Here is a 22,787-nt window from a genome sequence, read left to right on the forward strand (position 1 = left end):
GGATGGTGGAATAGGACCAACTGAGTTGTGATGGTTATATCAAGCAATATAGGACAGGAAATGTCCCACATCAGTTACCAGCTAGAGAAAAGTGGAATTTTAATGATCGTAAGAATTTATTACAGCTACTGATTAAACAAGACACCAGTGCATTAATGTTCTGGTCTAGGCTATTTTTGTAGCTAGACACTTGAAGTAATGCAAATGACAGAGTGCCACAATGCAGCAGAACTAGGGTACTGTACGGTAGGTAGAAAAAAAAGTGATTCTCTTTTAAATAAAAGAACAAGTGATATAGTCTACAGACTTTTTTCCTTGTCAGGTACTAATTTGATGTACTGTACCTTAAATTGCAGTTCTATGAAAAGTAACTGTAGAAACAGCACATTCTTATTCATAATTTCATGGATTCCAAGGCCAGAAGGGACCACTGTGATCCTTTAACCTGACCGCCTGTATAACACGGACCATAGAACTTCCACCTAAAAATTCCTAGATCATATCTTTTAGAAAAGCATCCAGTAGAGACACTCTCTCTGCATTCAGTTGTATATAATTACTTAACTTATTTTTTGTCACTTTTTATTCCTGTCAGCATTTTAGCACCAACAAAACTACCGTATATATTTGATCATAAGCTGGTTCGTTTATAAGCTGACCCCCCCAAGATGGATAAGTAAAAATGGAAAAATTTTATAACCCGTTCATAAATCGACTATAATTCAGGGGTCAGTAAACTTTGGCTCCCGGGCCATCAGGATAAGCCGCTGGTGGGCCAAGGTGGTTTGTTTACCTCGCACGTCCGCAGGCACGGAGGTAAACCTAAGTAAACAGTGTCCCAGCGTACCAGCTGCTTACCCTGACAGGCCAGGACAGCAACTGGTGGGGAAATTTGGGGGTGGGGAAGAAGCTGGGAGTCAGGGGAGTAACCCCTGTGACCATCCCCCACATGCCCCCCACCTCTAGCCCGGGACCCCCACACTCTCCCTATCCCATCTCTTCCCATCTTATCTGGGGAGGGCCAGGGGAGGATGTCTCTGGCCTGGCTGGAGCTATTCCAGCAGGCTGGGCAGCACAGCCGCAGCCTGCTCCGGTGGGCCAGACCGGGTGGTGCAGCCGCAGCATGTTCCAGCGGGCTGGGCCGGGCGGCACGGCCGCAGTGTGCTCCGGTGGCACGGTCACAGCCTGGTCTGGGGGGCGGGGCCAAGCGGCACGTCTGCAGCCTGCCAGCCCCGGAGCTGCAGCTGCTTCGGAGGCTGGGGGGAGAGCAGCGTGGCCAGAAGTGGAGAGACTCGGCCCCGCCTCTTCCCTTCTGGCTCTGCTGGTTGTGCTGCCTCTCCTTGCTCCCTCTGTTGGGAGGAGGGGTTGTCTGTGTCCCACCTCTCCCTCTGTATACCCGTTCAGAAGCCGACCCTCTTCTCTGGTGCTTCCCTTTTTTACTAAAAAAATTCGGCTTATGAGCGAGTATATACGGTAAGTGGTCTATGGATTCTATTGTCCTATACATCATTAACAGAATTGTTTACTAAATTCTAATCAGTAAAAAAATGCTTGCTCACTTGTGGATTGCAATGGGGGTGTAGTAACTGAGGCATAATTTGGCCTGCAGAACCTTATTACTGTTGCGCAAGAATGAAAGAACCCATCTTGACTTTCTGATCTCAGTTTGGGTTTATGGAGTTAGCAGTTAGAAAATTCATCTCTTTTATCTGCAAGCTAAGCACATTTGTTATGGATTCATTTATGAGGAACATGAAATGCCATGTTTATAGTAACTTTTCAGAGGATTGTACCTTAAAAATATTACAGTAATTTAAATTACTTCCCTGTCTTCAAAAGTAAAACATATCAGAAGACACAGATTTAGTTTGATTGTGCTTTAAAGTAGACTGTGAATTAACTGACACAAATGTAAACAAATATAACTTTTTAATTTCTCCCCTCAAATTAAATTTCAATATCTTTTTAAGGAGAATACTTTTACAGTTGGAATTATTGCTACAGTTATGTACAATAGCCACAAAATGGAAAGAAAAAATGGTATTTAAAATATGTTCATGTCCTTAAGGTACACTAGGGAAAAACAATCAAAATTGTAAAGAAATTAAACTATTGACATAATTTAAAAAAATTTAATAAGGAGCTGAGGCAAACCTTTACATCTCTTCACTGAATATGTAGAACAATTGCCAGAAATAATGCAATGTTATGCAATTTTTGTAAATAGTGGCTTATATTATAATAGCTCCAAAATAAATCCACATCAGGAAACAATTGATCTACAAACAAATATTCAGATCCATCCACCAAATTGCAATTTGCTTGGTAGATACACCCTGGAAAGGTAATCTGATGAAAGAGAAGTCAAAGCTTGAATTTCAGCCTTCATTTTAGATGCTGCCATAATTTCCATCTGAAAAAGAAAAAATTGCAAATTAATGTACTGTTGAGAAAGGCCTGACCCATAGGGTGATGTAATTAAATGTTTAAATTACATTAGATTTGATTAATATTTATCATAAAGAGATGTGCTCTCTATTGTGCAGCACATAGCAAAACCATAGCAATTCATACAACAGGGCAGTGTAAACAGATGGGGAAAGCACACAATATGTTTTCCCACTATGTAACCACTATATATTATATCTGCATGAACTGTGCTTTGTATTCTAAATTATGCAGACCAAGCCAGAGGTGGAGGTTAAGTAATTGTTCCACATGGCATGTTCCCTCTCTTCAAGAGATGTAATTTATTCTGTGATGTTTAGAACTGTAGTAAACCCCCTCTAAAACATATGATCTTCAGATGGCCAATGGGAGCAAAGCCTATCATGCTGCTAGTTCTTTGTTGGGGATGGAACTATGAGGCACATTGGTACAGAGACAGCCTGCATGGCTCTCAATCCTGACCACTCCAGGTGGAGTGCAGCAAAACCTTATTGGTTCTGTTATGTTCAGAGCTCACCATAGCCAGGAGGGATGGCATTGGGGTAGATAGGATTTGTTCTTTAGGGATTAAGAAACAGAAAACAATATAATTTCTTCATACTTCTTTTTTCCACATTGGTTGGCAAGCCACATAAGGTCTCTTCTGCATACTGGCGAGTTTATTTTGATCTTGTTTAGTAAGTGGAATCAATGCATCTTTGCGTATATTTAATCTGAAAAAATGGATAAAAGTTTTAGCCTAACTAATTTTTTTTTAAACTACATATCGTTTCCAACTTAAATTACTATTTCCAATCATCAAAATGCTCTATAAAAAAAACTATAAGTTTATTGAGAGCAGAATCAACAATTAATTGTCTTTTCTTTTGTGGATTTAAATCAGACTTAATGTTACATATACTTTTTGTGATAGAATAGAGGGATAATTAGATTTCTTCTAGAAAATAACTAACCTTTCAATATCAGATGGAAGGAGACCAAGCCATCTTATAGCTGGAACTGTGAGATGATGGGCTTCAAAAGACATTGACTACAATATCAAATGTCATATATTATGTTCAGTGTCCCTTTAATTTGAATTATTTATGTTTGTCTTTGAGAAAATATTTATGCTTTTTTTAGGACAGGGTCAAGTTTTGTAAAAATGAAGCTAACTCTGTTCACAAGCAGAACTCTTTATGAAACTCAGGCTTGTAGAAATTGGGACAAGTGGCTGAAGTAGGTAAACCAAAACACAGGGAGTGAAAGGGGGGAAATTAAAATCCAGCTGGGGCCCAGGGGGGCCCTGCACCCACTCCCAGAGAACTGTGCAGAGGACAGTCTGCCCCCCTTAGCCATGAGAGCTCGAGTAGAGCCAGTCAGAAACTCAAGTCAGCTGGAGCAGAGACAAGCAGCTATAGCATATATTTGGACAGGTGACCTGATAGTTTTTACTGTGGACATTTTCTCCCCCCTGCTGATTTTCTGTCTAATTCACTTCCCCCTCCTCCGTCAGTGTGTCTTTGCCTAATTCCACTTGCCCTCCATACTTTTCCTCTCTCTCTTTCCTTCTTACCCCCACTCCTTGCAGTATAATGTGCCCTCTCCTTTCTTTTCTCTCTGTGTTAGGTAACCCCTTCCCAACGAAACCTCTCAAAATTAATAAATAATAGTAAATATTAATAATAATAAACAATCAAAAATCTGGGAACATAACATGCTGTTATCACATTGTTCACTCTGCTTATGTTATATCTCCTCCCTTCATTCTATATCGGTCTTGTCTATATAGACTGTAAGCTCTCTTTAGGGCAAGGACTGTGACTTACTATATGGACTACATTGCCTAGAACAGTGCAGCACAGATCTCACTTGGGGCCCCCTGACCACTACTGTACCACAAATAATACATAATAATAATATGGACAATTTTGTATAGCAGGCAAAACTTCACATTTTGTTAGATTTAAAAAAAATGAAAAATCTGCCATTTTCACACAATTTATTTTTGTTATGGCAAAAGCCAACTTTTTGCGACTGAAAAAAACTTGTTTAAAAAAAAAAAGCACCCTCGGACCCAAAGTTGTTTCTTAGTGTTAAAACAAAAGAAAACACCCATCCGAACTACACTTTAACAGTTTTCACATTCCAGCTCCAAGGCTGGATGATAAAATAATTAAGTAGATCTGAAGTGGAAAACAACTATACTCACCACAGATCCATACTTGTAGATGCACATTATTTCTATACCTAATTTACAGAATACCAAATGTCACATATCTATTTGTCTACATTTTGGGCGTGATTCACCATTGTGTTAGTTTCATGCTTATGTAAGCCCATTTGAGTTACATTGGTGTAAAACTGGACTGATGAATCAGGCCCTTTATGTTTTACAATTAGCTTTACAGCATATTGTCATATACAATCAACATTTTTGATAATGTGACACTTACCTCAATATATTTAATATTTCATACCTGTTATGCATAGGCATCATACAAAAGTAATGGACACCTGAATCTTATTTTTTTACATATTGTACCATGTCTGTCACAAAAAACCAGCATCTCTTACTTTGTCCTACGGCAACTTAATAGAATTCAACATTGATGGTTTAATCAATTATTCTAAATTTTCATACTTTTCATTTGACAGTCTTAATATTTTAATTATTTTATGTGCTAATTGTTCAGATAATTTATTAGCATTTTTCCTTTCACGGTCTGATAAAGGAACATTATCAGTGTTTTCAGGTCTACAGTTTTACCTCTTAGGTCTGGTCTATGCTATCGGCCTCTATCGGTATAACTATGTCGCTCAGGAGTGTGAAAAATCCACACCCTTGAGCGACACAGTTATCCCGATCTAAACCCCTGGTGTAGACAGTGTTATGCCGGCAGAAGAGCTTCTCCCATCGACGTAGCTACCGCATCAGTGTAGAGCATCTTCATTAAAGCACTACAGCGGCACAGCGGTGCAGCTGTGCTGATGCAGCATTTTAAGAGTAGACCTGCCCTTACTGTCCCCTTAAGAAACCACATTTTGATAACTGCCTCTCAGATAATATCTTCCATTGTTGTTTGCAATGTTGTATCCATATTGGACCCAGAATCTGAGAGAGACAAGGTGGGTGAAGTAATGTCTTTTATTGGATCAATTTCTGTTGGTGGAAGGGACAAGCTTTTAAGCTCTTCTTTAGGTCTGGAATACATAACCAGAGTCTCATAGCTCAATACAAGGTGGGACAGGTTGTTAACCATAAGGTGTTAACACATATTGCAAGAAGCCACTTAGGCCTGGTCTACACTGGGGGGATCGATCTAAGATACGCAACTTCAGTTACGAGAATAGCCTATCTTAGATCAAATTAAAATTACTTACTTTGCGTCCTCGCGGCGCGCTGCGGCTCCCCCGTCGACTTTGCTTCTGCCTCTCGCCGAGCTGGAGTTCAGCAGTCGACGGGAGAGCGATCGGGGATCAATTTATCGCGTCTACAGTACACGCGATAAATCGATCCCTGATAGATCGATCGCTACCCGATCCGGCGGGTAGTGTAGACGTACCCTTAGAGTGAAGTGGGCAATTAACACCTCTACAATCATAGGACAAAAGAGGGTTAGTAGGTTACAGGGATCACCATAGATCCAATACTATCCCAGACACACTAAGAAGTCCGTTATCTACAGCCAGGCACTCAAATACCACAGAATATGCTCTGGGACATGTGGGATATACACCTTAACACACTTAAGACCACCTTCATCAAACAAGGACACTCCATCAGAGAAGTAGATCACATCATTGAATGGGCCACCCAAATACCCTGAGAGAACCTGCTTCAATACAGGAAAAGAACCTGCACCAACCACACACCCCTTGCTGTCACTTCCATCCCACACTGGAACCCATACAGGGTATCGTGAAACAATTACAACCCATACTTGATGGGGACCCCATCCTGAAAGAAATCTTTCCTGGACCCCAACTTCTATCCTTCAAACAACCCCCCAACCTTGCCAAGCTCATCATCAGAAGTAAACTCCCCACAGACCAGGAGACAACAACTCAAATTGGCACCACACCCTCCAGAACAAAAGATGCAAAACCTGCAGACGTATCTCCACCACTATAATGATCAATACCTGCCACAATACATCTTTCAAGATCTATGGGTTTTACACATGCCTATCACAACTTGTGGTGTACCTCATCCAGTGCATCAAATGCTCAGAAAACCATGATATGGGTGAAACCAGACAATCACTATGCTCTTGAATGAAAAATGATAAAAGACCAAAACAAAAACAAACCCATCACCCATGGGCAAACACTTTTCACAAAGCAATCACTCCATAGCCACCTATCAGTCCTCATCCTCAAAGGCAACCTGCATAACACCTTCCAAAGGCAAGCATGGGAACTTAAATTTGTAACTCTACTAGACACTAAAAATCATGGTCTCAACAGAGAATGGTTTTCCGGCTCATTACAACTATTTGTAACTACTAATCTGCCTTTGTCCTATAACTGTAGAGGTGTTAATAGATTTCTTACAATGTGTGTTAACTCTTAGGATATGTCTACACTGGAAACTTCAAAGCGCTGCCGTGGGAATGCTCCCATGGCAGCACTTTGAAGTGCGAATGTGGTCTCTCCCAGCGCTCCTGGTAATCCACCTCCATGAGGGGTTTAGCTCCGAGTGCTGGGAGCGTGGCTCCCAGCGCTTGGAACCTGTCTACACTAGTGCTTTAAAGTGCTCAGACTTGCTGCGCTCAGGGGGGTGATTTTTCACACCCCTGTGCCAGCAAGTTAGAGCGCTATAAAATGTAAGTGTAGACGAGCCCTTAGGCTTGGCAATCTGTTCCACCATATATTTATTTGTGAGACTCTGGTTATGATTTCCAGACTTTAGGAAGAGTTCTGTGAAGCTCACAAGCTTATCTTTTCCACCAATAGAACTTAGTCCAATAAAAGATACAGTACTACTTCACCCACCTTGTCTTCCTCAGACAATAGTAAGAACCAACCAGCTCTCAAAAAGAAAGATATAACAGTTCAAATGAGCATCTCCTATTTTACAGTCAATGGATGAAATCCTGATGCCATTAAAGTCAATTGCAAATATGCCACTGAGTTCAGCAGGGCAAAGATTTCACCCACTGTCTGTGGGAATACATGAAAACTGTTCTATGTTCTTCCAAAACAGAACTATACAGCTATGCAGTCAGGCTATGTTAAAATACGATATATAGATGGGTAAGAAAAACTTTTTCTTACTAAATCATATTTTAAATTTAGATCATTCTCTAAACAGTCAACTGTCAGTCTCAAGCATGCTTAATATATTTGGTTCTTTATTGTCCTAAGGAATATTTACTGAATTTCCTTCACTACAGAATAAAACACTACTGTTCTAGTGTTTATTTTCTGTTATTTAACTAGTGGCAGTCAGAACATTTTTAGTGAAATGAAATTCTGCCCATCTGATTTCCTTTCTGATTCAGTAAATCAGGTTTGAAGCTAAACTGGGTTGTTTAGAGTTCAGCATTTTTTGTTTTTCATCATAAACTGAGTTGCTCTGCTAATCATAACATTAATATATGACATTACACACTGGTGAAATATTATTTAAATTATTCAATATTACTAAACATTTTAATGTCATGTTTTAATCAAATGTCTTTTTCACTGAAAGCACCGCTGAGAGAAAATTGACCTTAATTTACATTCCATCTTGTTTTTGGTTCAAATTTCAATTAATTATATTGTATTATTAATTGGTAATGGAGACTACTACTTAATTAAAATGCATATTAACAGCTACTAATTTATAGATTTTTAAAAATGGGATTCCATGACCACACCTAGTTCTGAGCAAAAGCCCAGTCAACATGGAGGGTGTCAAGCTCTTCTTCAATGTCTCAGTTTTTACCCATCTTTCCATTGTACCTCATTTTAAGTTTTAATGATCAGCATTCTAACTATCCTTAGTCATAAATTCGTTAAACAAAGCTATACATTAGTTTAGAAAAAGTCACATTTCAAAGAGTAATTACAAAACTACACATCAAGAAGCATGTTCTGTAGTTGAATCATCAGCTTCTTAAAGCTTGCTTCCCACTCCAGCAACGAGTTACCTTCCACCAGCTCTCAGCTTCATTGCTTTCCCCCACATCATTGTCACAGAAATATGGAGACAGCAAAGATTCTGTCATCCATTAGGTCTGACCCTCCTGCCTCCCACATAATGGTGGGAGAAAGACTGCAGCGCCTATGATGGCAACTGGAATAATTCCTCATGCTCCATCCCCAATATTCTTTGCAAAACTGAAGAGGCAAAATGTCATTGTCCATGATGTCTCTATCAAAGTATAGTGAAAATTTAAAGAGAAACAACAAAAACCATTCACTTTCACCAGGAAAAAGTTATAAACTTGTGAATAAATCTATATTCAGGATTCAAATTTTAGCTGTAGAACACAGTAAGATGCATTTTTATTTTACTTAAAACACATCATACTACTTTCTTAGGGCTAAATCCAGTACGCCTTAATTTGACAAAACTCCCATTAGAGTCAATGGGAATTTTGCATGAGTTGCGACTGGAGGATTGGACCTGCAGTACATAACTGTTTGTCTATTAGAAGAAAACAAAACTATGACATTTTAAAATATTTCCTGTTTTTGCTTTTTCCAATGGAACAATATCCAAAGCACCATTATGAGATGAGTCATCATACTGGTAGCTCTAAGTGATCCTGCATTAAAAGGCACGCCCCTCATTTTAGACTAAAATTGGCTCTAACCAACATCAAGTTTGTAGTATTTAGCTTTCAGAATGGTAATTTACTGACATTACAAGGATTGGATTATGAGGGTGGAGCTATAAAGAATGTTGGTTACCCTAAATCAAATTTAAAAAAAAAATCACATTGATATCATCTTGTACTATTTTTTTCATGTCTATTATTTTGCATTTGCCTCACATTTGGGCCTTGGCTGAGAAGTGTATGCATCACAGTATATATAAAGTTCTGCTGAGAGTATGTGGCTAGCTTTCCTCTAGTCCCAAATTGGGAAAAGGATGCAAAAAGCCCTATTCCATCCTCCCATACACCTGCCAAGGGGCAGCTATAGTCTAAGGGTGGACTATTCAAAAATGCCTAACGGCCAGATTTTCAAAGGTACTTAGGTGCCTAAAGACGCAGATAGGCACCTAATGGGCTTTTCAATAGCCCCAAGGCGCTTACGTTCCTTTGATATAAATGAGTTAGGCGCCTAGGCACTCTTGAAAATCCCACAAGGTGCCTATTTGCATCTTTAGGTGCACAAGTACCTTTAAAAATCTGATCCTAAGTGACTTTGACTCACAAGTTCTATGGAAAGTCCTTTCACTCCTTAGGCACAAGGTCCAGGATTGCCTAGAGCCAGCAGCTGTGTTAGTCACCCCAGAGGGTGAGGAATGCCCCAGTTCTGCATTAAACAGTGGAGGAAGGCCAGCATAGATGTCACAGTAATCCTCAGTACTCCTACAGGCATTCTGGTTGAGTTTAGAAATTTCTGCTTTGATGGGGAACCTCCATTCACATACCCATAACATGAGCTCTGGTCTTAAAAGTCAAATAAATAAGGTTCTATTCTGCTGTTAGCATGCAATTACCATGTGGATCTGCATCCATGAGGGTGAAAATAGGAATATGACATGTATCCCACAACTTTCTGACTAGAAGTCTTGTGTTCAGATCTGGTACTCCTTTTCCCTAAGGGAAAATAAAATAAAATCATAAGTTTTGGAATTAACTAAAACAAAGTCTGACTAGACACGTGCTTAGGTACGTCATAAAAAAACAGCAGGAACATTTGTCCTGCAGTTATTGTGTAGGGAGAAGATGGTTGCCCCTATTGTAGCTCCAAGAAAAGTTACAAAGCAGCATGGCAGATGTCCTGTATGATAGGCACCATGGGTGTGGGAGCGGGAAGAACGGCGTAACAGGTATGCACACAGGCATAATCAGATGTCTGTATCAAGCCATGCTCACTATAAAAAAACCTGTGCTTTTTTTCATATTAACGGCACAAAAAGAATATGTAAGGTGGCTGTAAATATGGGTGGACTTCACCTGGATTTGGGCACACATATATATATATATATATACTTCGAAAGTAGTATTGAGTGTGTTTCTGAGGGATGGGGTGAGGTAAGCTACTTTCCTTACAGTAGCCAGAATTTTCCCCTTTGTTCTTTCATTACAAACCAAAAGAAACAAACAAAAAAACCCTCAACAACAGCCACTATGATCTGTTCCATTCGTGCTCCTCTACATTTAGGAAATCTTCACAATAATTTGATTTCAGGAGCTATTCTCTGTACTTGATTTGTGCAATCTCAAAAAAACCCTTAATCCATGGATTATTAATTTAACCAATTGTAATACCTTTTTTAAACACAGTATATCATGTCATATGTTGTTTACATGTTTTTTAAAAAATACTAAGTTACATATTCCACATTTCATTCTGTTATATGGCAGAATTAAGAGTACTAATTACAACCTTATTTGAAACGTTTTTGGAAAAGAAGATTATAAAATGTGCATTTGTAAATATGTATAAGAACAGAAAATACCTTTCTGCCTTAAATATAATTCAGTTTGTCTCAATTTTTATGGTATTATTTTAATAAAAATGGAGGAAAATGTTGGAGTTAAACATTTCTTATTTTAATTTTAATATATTTGAAGCTATTTTTGGAAATCACCACACTGTTACTATATTATTAAAACTCGTAGTTCTAGAGGTGGAATGTGAAATGTCAGATGCATACCGTAATCATTATGCATGGAGACAATTTATTGCAGAAGTCATCATCCAGGAGCCTCTGAAAAGTTGCATCTTTTTCTACAATTAGTATAAATTTTGCATCTGTGATCACATCTTTGATATTAAGGCTAACTACATATAAAATGAAATCTGTGGCATTGTATTATATTAATCAACTACAAAATGAATGCTCTAATATACTTGTTTTCAAGCCAAAGGCAGTGCTCATAACTCAGTTTCAGAGCCAAGAAATAGAGAAAAAAATCATAAAAACATTGTTTAACTTGGAGTATTCTTTGTTTATACTTAATTTTTTTTTTAGTCTACAACTAGACTTCTTCCTTAAAGGATACTTCTAATTCCTTGAACATTAGATGGCACGACTGCCTAAAACAACAAAAATGAAATTAATAATTTTAAATAGAGAAAATGATGTATTTTAAAACAACGACATTAGGTAATGAAGGTCAAAATTACATCCTGAAACGACCATTCATCTTTTTATATACAGCATTGCTCTTGACACCGTCACTGCTTTATAGGCATATTCTATCCTATATAGCCTGCTGTGAAGCAAGAATGTATAGGGATCCTACTACTACCATACGGCATCTTTCAAAAATATCTGATGCTACTTGCACGCAGGATCACCCATCACATGATCACTACACGGTGATGCAGCTCCCCATTTTCCTTTGTGTTTTAGCCAGGAAAAAACCACTGGGTGTGAGACTGCAAGTTTAAAGCAGGTTTAAAAATGTAATTGGATGCTTGTTAAAGATCTTTACAAAAGACCTTTAAACTCCAGCTTTTGATAACCTCTATTTGGAGTTTGTTTTATATTTTTAACTGTTTTGTAACAGATAATTTGAGATGGTAATGCTTACTTCACATCTCAGATTAGGATTTGGCTCAGTCTGACAAACATATGGATGAGATAGCAGGAAATGGAAGAAGATCTTGGCAAAATAGTCTGTATATATTGACATGTGTGGTCTGTTTTAATTTCTTACTGCTGTATCATCTCAGGTGCCAATGTGGACCAGCTCTATAAATAGAAATGTGAGGCCCTGTAGAGGAGCATGGATAATGGAGATCTTTAAAGTTCTGATTTAGATGAAAAACAAAGTAAAGATAGATAAGGTTTTCTTTCCATTTTTAAATCATTCACTTGTGCTTAGAGTAGAAACATTGTCCAGGGAATGATAGCGGAAGTCAGAAAATCAGTTTTATTTCCTGCTTTCTACTCACTAGCAGCATGACGTTGGGCAAATCTGTTAGGCTTAGATTTTCAGAAGAACTCAGCTCCCATTTAAGGTAGTGCATGGATTTTCAAAATCTCAGCCCAACTATTGGTGTTGAGCATTTGAAAATCTGACTCTTAACTTCTGTTTACCTCAGTTTTCTCATCTGTAAAATGAGGTTGATGACAGAACTCTTTCTGATGTCTGTTAGTGGTATGATTATAAATAGCTCTTTCTAATATGTGAGACCCTATTGTTATAAGCCATAATGTGGCGCAATACTTGGATACAAATGAGTTGAAGACTTTTACTTACACTGATGGAAGTCACGAGTGCCTCCACTGAACTCAGTGGGATTTTATTGGTGTAAAACTTGTGTAAGTGAGAAGAGAATCAGGTCCATAAATAAATTCCTGGCTCTAAATATATGGCTTTATTCACTGTATGTACTTTTACTAACACAGATCCTAGTGGCATGCCCATTGCAGTAAAAGGTGCACCCAGAGGACAGGGTCAGAGTACTGCAAAGGGATTGTTCTCCAACTCTGCCAGAAACGTACATGGCCAAAAATTGTGTGTGTTCATGTGCCCAGGACACTCAAATTCAGAGCACAACATAGACAGATCAATGTCATAGAGAGCCTCAACCACAAATTAAATGTCTTCCTCTGCAGAACTTCCAATATGGAAGGTAATCAGGACCGGCTCTATGCACCAGCAAAGCAAGCACGTGGCAATTCCAGGGACGGCATTCCGGCCATTTTTCTTTTTTTTTTTTGCCTGGACAGTTCTCGGAATTTGGGGCGGCAAATTTTTTGCTTGGAGTGGCAAAAAACCTAGTGCCGACCCTGAAGGTAATGTAAACATAGTTTGCTCTTCCCAAGAGGTAAGTGCTTCTGTTGATTCTATAGCTGACCCCCAAATTTACAATATATAAAGCGCACAGAGATTACATTCAAAAGTATATGGAGGCTCTGATCTTACAGTCCTTTCTCATGCAAAACTTTTGCTGCATTCCTTAAGAATTTTGAATGTATAACATTTGTAGGAAGTGGGCATTAGTAGTGACAGTTTAAGTAATGTCTAAGTTTGCCACAGGCACAAATGTACATACATTAATAAATTAGGTCACAACAAATATAGGAAATCACACAAACTTGGACATAAAAATGTTAATATTAGTAATACATACTGTTGCACTGCATGTACAATTCACTTTCGTACCATCTTCCTCAGTATAACTTAAGTTACCAGCAATGCAACCTTTAGTTGTAGACAGCTGGGGGGAAAAATAGCAGTAACTCAAGTTTTATATAGTAAATTTTGTACATTGGATAGGAAAAGTTGAGTCAGCTACAAAAGACTTCTGACCAGAAATAAGCTGTTACTGATCATTATTATCATCATGAAATACAGATTTTTTTTTAGTTTATTCATCCTACATAACTTAACATATGCTATTAATTGTGTTTACAGAGAAAAAAATGTTACAAATGTCAAGGCATGAAACAAATATAAAATCTGAAAGGATGCCATGTTCCTCTGTTAGATATGTTAAACCCTCATTTAGACCCCAAATCAGCAAACCACTCAAGCACAAATTACTGAATCAAGGCCTTAGCTTCTAAGGCTGAAATCCTGGTTTAATTGAAGTCAATGGTAAAACTCCCATCAGCTTCAAAAGAGCCAGCATTTTACCTCAAGCTCTAGTACATCTGTGAGCGTTATAAAAATAATAAATAAAGAGTGTATTTTATTTAACAAAATTACAATTTTTAATTTTTGCTACATACATACTTCCTACCAATCATTTTCTTACTTTTTCAGTTGTTCATATAATGCAATATATAAGATTTAATAAATAATAATAATAATAATAACCATAAGCAACTACTTACTATATGTAGACTTCTCCTAGGTATCTTAAGCATGCAGGAAATGTCATTGACTATATTGTCCACAACACTCTGGCTACCAAATAGTATTGTATCACTGTAATATATATCTCTATCAAGATAAAATATTGTATTTGTAAAAATAAACTAATTTTAATACAATACTGATTGAATCATAGGATTCTGAGATTGTAAAAGAACATTTTAATGACAGCATGAATAATTAAATCAGTTTCAAACATTTTACGTACAAAAATGTGTTATGATATTTGACAAGCTTAATAGCTAGGTTCTTTCTTTATCTATGTAAAATTCTTAAAATATATTTTCGATTTGCAGTTAGAGAAATGCAGTCTATTACCTTTTGGTTGCATACGTATTGTTTTGCACCATCTTGTAGATCACAGATAATATTTTAAGAATTAGAGCTGGAAAATAAAATCATATTTTAAACTTAGCCAGTATAAAGTTATAGAATAAATAAACTAAATTATATTATACATGAAAACAATGGCATAGGAGCTTAGTTATTTTTTGCAAAGTAACCCATTTATTTTTAACAATTTAACAGTTCTATCCCACATTTTCAAAACTGTGTTTGCAGAAATGTGTGTGCAACAGGGATTTCCCTACACCCCTCCTCCCCCCCCCAGGAGTGTGTGTACATCCCTCCTGGATTTCCCCAACACACAATCCCCCAGTGGTCAACTAGTTACATGCAGTGTTGCAAATTTAGTCATTGGTTGGAAATTTGAATTGAAATCGAAACAAAAATGCATGCTTTAAAAGCATATACAGTATATGATAAAATACTTGTACCTGAAAAAGCATAATAGGTTTGAAAAGTATGAACAAAGACTAGCTTCCTCACACGGTTGTTGTTGTTTTTTCCGTTTTGGTGATGTTGGCCAACCTTATAATTTCAAATTATGATTTGTAAGCAAGGTCTGAATGAGCTCTCCTCCAGCCTAGGTGCTGCTGCAAGGAGAGAGAGCTGGGGGCAAGCCCTCTCTCCCCACTGTAGCCCTGGGGAGCCCCACTGCACCCCAAACCCCTCATCCCTAGCCCCACCCCGGAGCCCACACCCCCAGCCAGAGCCCTCACCCCTCCACACCCCAACCCTCGGCCCCAGCCCTGAGCCCCCTCCCACACTCCAAACCCCTTGGCCCACATCACCTCCATATTGGTGTACATAACAAAATTCATTCCATACATGGGTGGGAAAAAATTAGAGGGAACACTGTTCAGGACCAGACTGTATTTACATGAACACACCTACTCTGCCTAGGTATCCAGCAGATACAGCTGTGTCGTCCAAGTGATCAATTTTGGCTGGTGTTGGGTTACTAATCACTTTAGTATTGAATGCGGGGATAATTAAATATTGTTATTGTATGAGGAAAGGGCAGCAGACCTGTGCTTAGCTTGTCCTGATGAGGGGGTCACCCTCAGTGCTTAATTTGTGCCAGGGCGGCTTGCCAAGGCTGAGCCCTGGCACCTCTAGGCTTGGCAGTTAATAGCCCCGGTACCTGTTGGCTTGTCACATCAGCAATGAATATAAAAAACTTACTTGAGCCCCGGAATCTTTTTCATTGCAAATTAAGCACTGGTCACCCTGAACTGACCTTTTTAAGCAGGGGTTTGGATGCCAGATCCCGGGGGGGGGGGGGGGGGAGGGAGGGGGAGACAGGTGTTTTGCTTCGTGGTGCAGTTGAATACATAGGTCAGCAGCCACAGAAACTAATTTCTACTGTATCAATCAGAAAGGTTCTATATTAATTATTAACTATTTCCATGGCAATTAACATTATAATTTAACAGAGATGGGAAAGACTGGGTTAGGACTGGGGCTTAGAAGATAGATCTGAGTTTTGTTTTATTTATATACTTCTAATGACACAAAGTATGTTTTATTTCTTCTACCGAATACTGCAGTATGATAAACAAACCTAAAACAAAAGACAAAATTAATAGAGAACTCTGTTGCTATATTTTTAGCTTACCAAATTTTGGTGCTGATTTGGGACAGTCACTTTTTATTTGTCTTGTGTTATAATGAGAGATCATCTGTAGACCTACAGAATCTTTAAACCTGACATTTTGTGAACAAATAAAATAAAAAAGCTGATGAAGGGAAAGTACAATTAGTTATTCTGTGCCAGGTAGTTCACACTAAGCCTGTATTCCTGCAGTGAGAACTGCTAGTGCAGTTTCCAAGACCCAGGCAGAACCCCATTAACATCAGTGGGGTGGCTGAACCCATCTGGAAAGCCAGTGTTACTAGCTACCTGGGGATCCACTATGCTGTTTCTATACTACACCACCTCCTGGAACAATAAGGTGTTTATATTTCCATCCAAGTACTCCATATTAGCAAAATACTAACAATATTTATTTTAGATGCCCTTGACAATTTTAGCAAAGTGCCTCAACTCCATCTCTAACACTTTGTGGATCAAACATCTTATGTTCCCTATTGCCTCAAAAATGGATTCATCAAAATTTCTTTTCGTCAATTTCACAGTTGCAGGATTAACAGTCACAAGATTATTGAAAGGTACAACCAGAACAAAATTTTTCCTAGTGCCATTTCTTATTAGGTAAGAATGATTTCTATAATATTATTGTTGTTATAGATAATTTTTGTTCTAAAGCACAATGTTCCCACAAGAGTTCTGCATGTATTTATCCTGTTTTTTAATAACTGATCTTTTTAAAAGTATCAATATTAAAATTACAATAATAGTTTCTAATACACTAACATAACACTTCTCTATTTCTTTACTTGTCACATGTATTGCCTCATGCATCCTTTGGGTGGCAGAACACACCACACAGCATGAGAATGTGCAGGGTGTCACAATGGACAAGCACACCTAAATAAATAAGAGAAAAACTGCATATCTGAAGAGATATTAGAGCAACAAGGTTTTTGTTCATTGTTATTTTGTAATATCAAAGCTAAATTGGAGTATTTTGACAAATGTTACAAGCATCATCTTCAAATCTGATGCAACATAGAATGATGACACTTTTCAAAACTATCAGACTTAGGGTGATGGTAGTAATACTTATTTTATTGAGTATAATAGCATCATAACTGTATATGGTGCTTTATAGACAATATGTATGAGAAAAACGAACAGCAATTAAAATCTTCTCTCAAATCCATTGTATTTGGCTTTTTATTTTGGAACAACTTTTTGCTCTTGGACTGCAACACTGCAGAGAGGTGTTCCTGCTTTTCAGTTGGATGCACCCTATAGTGTACCTACCCATTGTAAAATTCATGAAAAGGGAACAGAGGGCCCAAGACACTCTGTTAGGCTGACTTCATGCTGTATGTGAGAAGTATTCCCTTTAGGGAGCAGTATGCTGAGCTCTGCAGGGAAATACTGAGAATAAGCTGTAAACACAGGCTTCAGAGTAGCAGCCGTGTATCCGCAAAAAGAACAGGAGTACTTGTGGCACCTTAGAGACTAACACTGTGGCTCTCAGAGACACTTGGGGTAAAGGAAGCTCCAACCTTGCCTTATGTGAGAGCTCAAGCAGCGCTACCTGCTCTAGCAAAAGAATTCCCTATTGATTCTCCTCTCCATGATTTTGCAATACTTTCCTTTATGAAGGAGGTATAATTGGATAGTGGAAACTAATGGTACTACCGTAGGGACCAGTACTACTTATTTTCAGACAGATATCCAACTGGATACCTACCGGTGTTTATAAGGCACATACTAAGTATGGAGATGTTCCCTAGTTCCACCCCTTCCTGCTCTGCAGAGCTCCAGCCCTGCAGGTTTGAAATGGAAAGGCTCCTAGGGAAAAGGGGAACATGCCCCACTGACTTTACTGCCACCCCACACATAGTGCCTTTGAAGCATTCTGCTCCTACTTATTTTTATTTGCTCTCTTCTAGGTTTCAGGGCAAAGTGGAATATAGGTGCCTTACTTAGTTGGAACAACATCTCTGAGATTGGAATTTGGCCCATCATAAATAAGGATGTAATTATTTTTATTTAATTGCTAACACCTTATTTTAACACTATGGTATTCACTTTTTTTTATTTGAACACTTTTTTTTCTTCTTATGTGACCTGATGGCATATAATATCTCATATTTGGTCTCTTAGCCTGGAATGTCAGTGCCCCTAACATTGCCAAAGATTGTTATACTATTTTAATTTTATTGCCATATAAGAAAAACATTTTTTGAAACTATCAGGACATAAACCATTAAATCCACTGGACCATACAAAGCCCTTTGGTTAACTGAATATCTTTTGAGAGAAGTTTCTTATTCTCATTATATAAGAATTCCTTATATAATAATTTCCCGCAAGTGCACTCAGAATAGAGCAACAATGAAACAGTATGCAGGGGAGGAAAGACACTAAAATAAGAGGAGAGAGAATAGCAAAAAGGGTAGAAGCCTAAACATCACAAAGTAGATGAAAGAAGCAGAGCTTGAGATGAGGAAATAACATGGGGGAGAACAGAGAGAAGAAATTGCGAAAACAGAGAGAATGAATTGGAGAAATAGATCCAGCCTGAACCAGGTTTCTCAATCATATGCAACCCATTATTTGTTTTCTCTTCCCACCAGAAAAGGATAGTCTAATATCCTCTGTATGACCTTTCTCTACTTTCTTCTCCTTTTACAGTGGTGTCACTCTCCCCTCCACATTGTGTTCCTCTGTTGTGGCCCCTAATGACTCTTTGTGCATAATGATTATTAAAGGTCACTTTTTTAAAAAAATAGCTTCTAAGGTTGGTTGCTTTTTGTTTTTTAACAAATAAAGTTATAGTCATAGAGTTTAAGATCAGAAGGGACCTCCTGAACGTCACAGGCCCTAGCACTCAGCAAGCCACCCATGTTCCATGCTGCAGAGGAAAGTGAACTCCATCTCCCAAAGGTCACTGTCAGTCTGACCTGAGTGAAAATTCCTCCCTGGCCCCACATATGGGTGGTGATCAATAAGATCTTGAGATGTGAGCAAGACCAGGAGCCAAGCACCTGTGAATTTCAGAACCACCTCACAGCATTGGTCTACATTAAGCAGTGTCCCAACTCCAGCTGTGGCAATTGCTGATGCTTCAGAGGAAGAAGACAAACCCACACCCCAAAACCCAGAATACATTGAGGAAAAAATGTCATTCCTGACTCCTAGAGTTGATCGGCTGAAGCCATGAAGCATGAAGTCATTTATTGATTCTGTTGTACATGGGATTTCATAAGGTGGACTCATTTGAAAATATTTAATGAAGACAAATAACAGCCATTTGTGGTATTTATAATAATCAAACACACACACTAGTAATACCTACTGTATATTTCCCCAATCCGATCTGTTAACCAAGGTGAGAACAGGTGCTTTGTTTCTGGCTAGACTTGTAACTATATCTTGTATAACATTTTCTATTGCTCCAAGGATCTCAGAACTGAAACAACGAATATTAATTAAAGTTTTGTATGATTAACCATAATTCACTGTCAATTCTTACCATTGATTCCCTCCCCTAAAATCTACAAGAAATATTTAAAATCTTAATTACTACAATTTATGTATTGATTTTAAAGATGGATAACACCACATTCTCCCACTACTACTTTCCTGAACTTTGTCTTGCTTAGTTTCCCTAGAATCCTTGATTTGCCATTCCACATGCATGACTGAGTTGCACAAGTTAAAAATACATTTCCAACCACTCCTCATACCATCAGATTTTCAACCAGCTGAACTTTCAGACCAACTGGTTGGTTTGAGACAGATGATTAATGTTTTAGTTTAAATGATGTAATATTGGTTTTGGCTGTGATTTGGGTTAACTTGTTTTTAAATGCTGTAAATTGCAAAAATATTCAAGAGTACAAATAATTCCTGTTGTACCATATCACATTAACCTTTTGATCTGCTGCCCTGAACGAACTGTTGAGGTTTTAATTATATGAAGGATTTGGCTCAAAAGATGCACAGTGAAAAGGACAAAATCTATGTTTTTCACCTAAGCAGACAAACTAACCATGCAGCAAATCCCTTATAGCAAAATAAGAGGTTGGTCCAAGTGTTGTGACAGATGCCTTTTATTTTCATAAGCAATCTGATTCCAACCTCTGAGCTGTCCTTAAAATTACAAGTGCACAGTGTGCCAGTATAAAGCTTGGTAAGAACTAGAAAATGTATTAAATATATTTTAGCCCAATGTTCTACCTGCAACCCAATTTTGTCACTGACTAAGGTCAAATAGCAACACAGTTGCAAAGTCAATAAAAATAAAAAGGCTTGATCATACAGCCCCTGCATAGGTTCACTTGCCATTGTGAAGCAGCTGCATAACTGAGTTCCCTATCTCTTAACCTTCAGACATATACTCTACTTCATAAAACGTAATGACTTCTAAAAAAGATTCTAATGAGTGCAGAGAAAATGGGCAAAAGGTGAAACACTGTAAAGTGTAGAGAAGGGATAGAGTAAAATAGGAAAGCAAAGCTGAATAGGGCTGTTCTGCAAGTAAGATGTATACTCAAATACTATGGTGATGAGGGACATATAAAATACTTAGGATAGAATGGTAGGTAGATAGATCATCCAAATTTTGGCATTGACATGTCTCTTATATTTACTTTTATCATTAGGCTCTTCTGACTCTATTTCTTTAGATACCATAGTTTTTTTTTATGTTTCATATGCATCTTGAAGTTTGCCTCAGATCTGCACAACTCAGACTGTTTTGCCAGGTATCTTCCCATTTCTGTAATAAAATGCATGGTCTGCTCTACACTGTCAAATGGAAGGTCCAAGCTTCATTTCCTATCCTGATTTCTTGCTTTCTGGGCCATCAGAAGCTGGGAGGGCTGCAAAGTTCTACCAACTTACATATATTCTTTCCTCTGTTCCATCTCCTTTTCAAGAGATGAACTCAGTTTTAGTAAGCACACAGTGCTGGCCGACTATGCCTATTTAAAATGCACTTTGGGTTAATAATAATGAAATCTGGGCAAAGCCGTGCTAGGCACTATAGATCTTACATCAGGATACAGCCTGTTAGCTCATTTCTAACAGGTCACACATGAACATTTAGTAGTTTGGCATAGTACATGGAATGCACTTAAATAATTATGTCATAAAAGAAAAAACTGTTAAAGAATTAATCTTATAGTACTTTGAGCAAACAATGATATGTAGACAAGAGTAAAACTATTCCAAATGCAAATCTGCAGTTTATGAGACTAATAATTTTATAACTAAATTTTAATCTGAGTTTGTAGTTTAAACTGGGAATGAAGATAAATAAAAATATTTAATTTTATTTATCTTCATTCTCAATTTAAGCAATAGATTACAAATTATGGTTTTGAAAAAATTGATATTAAACTCTATTATTTAGAGTAGGTATGTGGTTTCATATGTGAAACCTGATGCTGTGTGTGTGCTGTGACATTTCTGACAACGGGGGACTTTAGGTTACATCCTCCATACGGGGCTGGTATGGTTCCATCAGTACACTATATCTGTATAGTGGCACAGATACCTATTTTGCTCAAGCCAATGGGGTATTTTGGGGGGCATCATCCTTTCACATTAGCATGAGTGATCAGGGCACTGTGTGCAATGGTGCAGGGACCTGTTTTTGCCTATGCTAATAGGCTTTGGGGAGGATTGTTATTTTCCACACTGGCATGAGTGAATTATAGCACCATGTATGTACAGTGTCACAGCTACCCTTTTTGCCTGTGTCAATAGCATATTTTTATAGGGGAACTTGTGTCTTGCCTTGACATGGAAGAAAGGAGACGCTGTTTGTGTGTGCAATGGTGCAGGGACCTGCTACACCCACACCAGTGGAAGATTGTGTGAGCACCCTTTGAGACTTCACCCTGTCAAGATTTACCTAGTGATTTGGCAAATGTTATTGGAGGGGCCAGTTTCCACAATTCTGGTCTCTTCTCTGGCTGCCTCCTTGATGGAACGCAGCAGGGAAATCCTGTGGTGATCCAATAAGGTGAATGCAGACCAGTCTGTCTCCCCAGGGAGGGGCAAAGACATTCTGAAGAAGAGGTGAAACCCTCAGCAAAGGGATTAAAACGGGCTATTATGAGCATCAAACATCAACTTCCTACCCTCCCCAACCCAATAATAGGGGCAGCAAAGGGCCAGTCAGTGAGGAGGAGTAGGAGACTCCTGAAGAAGCAGCAGTGTGAGACCAATGGCTTTTCCCGCCCTTCCTGACTGACCAACGGCTTTTCCCGCCCTTTCTGGCCGACCAATGACTTTTCCCACCCTCTCTGACTGACACCTCTGTTCCCGCCCTTTCTGGCTGACCAACGGCTTTTCCCGCCCTTTCTGACTGACCAATGACTTTTCCTGCCCTTACTGACTGGCACCTCTTTTCCTGGCCT

The 22,787-nt window shown here is 38.4% G+C and overlaps 1 protein-coding gene across 1 annotated transcript; it reads right to left on the minus strand.

The window, feature by feature from the left end:
* Window positions 1-2,293: 2,293 nt before the first annotated feature.
* SPO11 (SPO11 initiator of meiotic double stranded breaks) lies at window positions 2,294-22,434 on the minus strand. Its single transcript, XM_026652617.1, has 13 exons — window positions 22,280-22,434; window positions 19,715-19,828; window positions 16,393-16,481; window positions 14,751-14,817; window positions 14,393-14,501; window positions 13,687-13,773; window positions 11,604-11,637; window positions 11,255-11,364; window positions 10,091-10,190; window positions 4,640-4,677; window positions 3,402-3,478; window positions 3,050-3,161; window positions 2,294-2,413 (listed from the first exon to the last, which is right to left on the minus strand). Exons 1-13 carry the CDS (start codon window positions 22,432-22,434, stop codon window positions 2,294-2,296), a joined length of 1,212 nt encoding a protein of 403 aa, XP_026508402.1.
* Window positions 22,435-22,787: the final 353 nt, after the last annotated feature.

Source organism: Terrapene carolina, unplaced genomic scaffold (assembly GCF_002925995.2).
Source record: "Terrapene carolina triunguis isolate 2854851 unplaced genomic scaffold, T_m_triunguis-2.0 Scaffold130, whole genome shotgun sequence".
Classification (NCBI taxonomy): Eukaryota; Metazoa; Chordata; order Testudines; family Emydidae; genus Terrapene; species Terrapene triunguis.